This window comes from Amphimedon queenslandica, unplaced genomic scaffold, assembly GCF_000090795.2.
Source record: "Amphimedon queenslandica unplaced genomic scaffold, v1.1 AMPQUscaffold_12038, whole genome shotgun sequence".
Classification (NCBI taxonomy): Eukaryota; Metazoa; Porifera; class Demospongiae; order Haplosclerida; family Niphatidae; genus Amphimedon; species Amphimedon queenslandica.
Genome location: NW_003547723.1, coordinates 9,562 through 13,751, shown reverse-complemented (window position 1 = coordinate 13,751; position 4,190 = coordinate 9,562). Strand labels below are relative to the sequence as shown.

Here is a 4,190-nt window from a genome sequence, read left to right as displayed (position 1 = left end):
CGACTGAATTCAAATGAGACGTGAGATATTAGACTAGGGAGCCCCCTAATTTTATTATCACCATTCCTTTCAGACCTAATGTGGTCTTTATAAATGAGTAAATTTTATGAAAATAGCTTACTTATCTGGCTGCCTCTCCTTTCTCTTCCTCAGTTCCTTGACGTTGAAGAGTTGAAGCGCTGATCCACGATAAATACTCGCTTCCGCCCACGCATTAGGGAAAACTAGGTGGGGCTGGGGCAGTCTTGAATTGAATCCCTAATGGAGGCGAAACTTATCGACCATTACCGTGGCCTTGCTCCAGAGTTGCTGTTCAAGAATTGTGTGAAGTCAAAGGTATATCATTATGGTGAAGTAAGAATGATAAAACTTGCAAGCATCGATGGCCTTGAAGGAATTATTGAAGCTGCAGCATACGTTATTGTTTTGAAGGCCAATGGTGATAATTGGTTCCTCCTCTATGAAGGAGGTGAAGAGACAGACGAGACTTTCCATAGCCTCGATACAGACCTCTCCCAGCTGTTAAACATAGATATAAAGATAACAGTGGATCTCCTCAATGTCTTCCTTCTGCAAGAGCCTGATGAGGGATTGGTTGAAAGAATGATGATAGAGGTAAGCAAGGTGTGGTACCTAAACCTCCAAAAGAGTGAGATGTTAGGTTCTGGTAGTAATACTTATGGAGTGAATGGCATTGAGGAAGTGGATGGCACTGAGGAGGTCGATGGCACTGAGGAGGTCGATGGCATATTTGAGGGAGTTGATGGCATTGAGGAGGTCGATGGGAATTATATTTGTGGCATGTCTCATCACATTCCAAGGCATATTCAAGTTACTCGGCAAGTTAGTAAGGAGGAAAGGTTGTGGGAGGAGGCATTTAGTGTCCCATTACTTGAAGACAATGCAACTCCTTCTGTCGAAAAAGCTGAAAGCCTTGCTACCAAGCTATTGATGGTTGAAGATACCAAGAGTACTCTTGAAGAAACCGATAGTGCTTCAGTTTCTCTCATTGAAGCTGTTGAACAAGAGAATAAGTCCATTGTCTTGCAGTTGTTACTGCTTGGTAGCAATCCAAACCAGCGCAGACCATTAAATGATGATACTGCTCTTCATGTTGCAGTAAGGAAAGGCAATGAAGTGATTGTAAAGTTACTACTTGCCTTTAAAGCTGATCCAAATATTGTCAACAAAAACAACGAGACTCCTTTCAACTTAGCTGAAATGCATGCAGATAGAGAAATATACAGTTTAATTGAGAAGGTAGACTCCTTGCAAACCAAAACAAGGAAATATTTTACACTAAATTCAAGTCTTCCAGCAGAGAGGACTCGGGCTGGCACTTACCTTATGAGCCTAGATGGTGGTGGAATTCGTGGGTTCAATACTACAACATTTCTCATTGCTCTGGAAGATCGCATGAAGGAACTCTCGCCTAAATGTCTCCCTATTCAATATTATTTTGATTACATAGCTGGTACTAGTTCTGGTGCTATTGCTGCCCTTATCCTCCTCTATACAAACTACTCACTTAGAATTGGACAATGTCTAGTCTATCAAATTTTGACTAAAGTTTTCACTTTAAAATCTATTGAAAAGCGCAAAAATTCAATGGAAACAAATCTTCAAAGCATATTCAAGGAAAAAACACTCGCATCTTTGAGAGGCCCACCACATGCCATAGTCACTACTACAAAGCATCCCAGAAAGCTTAGCTTGATGACAAGTTATGATGAGGGTGAAGCTGGATCAAATCAGCAAGTTTGGAAGGCAGCTCGCATGTCATCCGCTGCTCCCTTCATTTTTCCTCCAGTTGATGGCATCTATCTTGATGGTGGCCTAGTAGCAAATAATCCAACCAACGCTGCCTTGGAAGAGATTAGCCGAATTGAACAAAATTGTGAGTTCGGTTGTATATTGTCTATTGGGACAGGATTTTTTGAAAATCCAAAACTTTTTGACAACTTGGAGTATTTCTATTCAACTTTTCCTTTTGATCAACTCCGTAATCCATTTGAACTAACAAAAACCATCAAAACTTTTATTCAGAATAGTTATGGCAAAGTTAAAGAGTCAAGTGAAGAATCTGCAAAATCTCTATGTGAAACCAAAGGCTGGGAGTATCACCGCTGGTCTCCACCTCTCAATAAAAATTTAGGTTCTGCTTGTACAGAACTCGATATAATTATTGACATGATGTATCACACAGAAATGCATATTCTTCAGCATCCAGAGACAATTGATGGCATTGCTAAATGCATACTTGCAAAGAAACCAGCTAATTAGTTTGCCTAGCTAATTAGCTTGCCTATTCACACATGATTGTTAATTCTAATTGTATACAATTGCATTTTATGGTTTTATTTTTAATTGAAATAATGCTATGCTGTTTACAAAAAGGTGTGTTTATAAGTTATTACTAGTTGATGAGGTTTTGATTATGAAGACACTTGTTTTAATCAAAGATATGAGATACAGTACACCCCTTCCAGGGTGCATTCACACTATTGAGGCACTGTAGAGAAATGATTACACAATCACAAAAACTTAAGGATAAAATTTCAGCTAGGGATTTCATACTCACAACCAGTGAAACAACACCTTTAATTAACAAGATCAAATAATTAAATTTTAACGAGATTGTAGTTGTAAAAAATAATGCAACGATAAGTTATTATTTCTTCTTGTGAACTTATGTTCATCAGTCTCCCAGACAACTACTTTGTACTGCAAATGCTTGTTTGATCCAAGAGATTTTGTCATTTCTTTCCAAATAAATACAGTGACATTCTTTATAATTTTACAAAAGAGAGAAACAGAGGAAGGATATTATATCTATTAGTTGTAAATGACCAATGGAATGCATTTAAGATTGGCAATTCTATCATTGCAATGCATTGTATTGCAGTATTGGCAATTTTATATTTTGCAGCCATGTTCCATCATAGATAGTCTACTATCTATGGTTTTATTGAGCATGCTTAAGGCCTCCATACACTAGGCAACATGTTGCTAGCAACTTCTGTGGTTACTTTGATCTTGTAATCATTTTGTTCCAAAAATAGAACAGAATTCTATTCTTAGACACAAGATCAAAGTGGCCACAGAAGTTGCTAGCAACATGTTGCCTAGTGTATGGGGGCCTTTAGAATAAAGCAAAATGGCAGGTGATATTATCACTATTGCCAATTAAATAAACTTGTATTCCTGCTATAATGGTAATTGCCTCTGGTCTCTAAAGTAAGGCACATCAAGGACAATGTGGAGACTAGTAATGACTATATTTATGACTTAAATCCATTGCTTTTTATAGTTCTTGTAGATTCATTACCATTCCAGTGGATGGGCCTACTTATTAATAGTAATGATAATGATGATATGATGACAATGATAATAATTACCTTTTTTAAATTGTCACTTCAGCCAAGAGTACATAATGAGAAAGAGAGAGATGCAAATTTACAAAAAAGCAATGTACTTTTCAGACAGTTCTTTAATTAAATTATAATAAAGTCATGTGAATTTAAACTGACTTACTGTATGAGCTTTTTAATGAACACATGTACACATGTATGTTACCTAGATACACTAACCAGTGTAATTGTGACCATGTCCCTTAGGATTGCAACATTTACCATACAATGACAGATGAGGACTTAATTAAAAGTATATAAGATTGTAGTATTGATCTATTCTATATTGTACTGCATTACATGCATAGTCTGTGAGCTGCAGATATATACACCCTATTCACATAGATATTAGAGTAAATGAAAGGGATTGGCAACGGGGCGTAGCAACAGGAAATGCGGGTTGGGTCATAGATATTAGAGTAAATGAAATTTACTCTAATATCTATGGTTGGGTTACCACGTGACAACCATCAGTGTTTTGGTTGATTTCCCATCTCCTCCATTGGTGAAGTTGCTCTGGCAGGATTTCGAAGGAAATTTGTGCTGCTCCAGGATAGCGCTTGCTTTTGATATATAGCCTATTCCACATAGAATTTTTAGAGCTACCTGTAGCAAGGTTTTTATCTCCAAAAAGCCATTTTTCAACCAGTTAGAGGTACACAAAGTCGCCTGTTTTTGAAACACTTTATCGTTCATAAAACATTCAAGCTTCATTGTATCAATACACAAGTTAGCTCATTCCATAGGAGATTTCAAGCTCTTTAAGATGGTTATACTTAT

The 4,190-nt window shown here is 37.2% G+C and overlaps 1 protein-coding gene across 1 annotated transcript; it reads left to right on the top strand.

Moving 5' to 3' along the window:
* The first annotated feature begins 252 nt into the window (after window positions 1-252).
* LOC109588531 (85/88 kDa calcium-independent phospholipase A2-like) lies at window positions 253-2,396 on the top strand. The gene has a single exon (XM_020004680.1). It carries the CDS (start codon window positions 262-264, stop codon window positions 2,281-2,283), a length of 2,022 nt encoding a protein of 673 aa, XP_019860239.1. The 5' UTR covers window positions 253-261; the 3' UTR covers window positions 2,284-2,396.
* The last annotated feature ends 1,794 nt before the right edge of the window (window positions 2,397-4,190 follow it).

What these genes read in the sequence shown, in the direction of transcription:
- LOC109588531 (XM_020004680.1), top strand. Translation starts at nt 262, where the DNA reads ATGGAGGCGAAACTTATCGACCATTACCGTGGCCTTGCTCCAGAGTTG.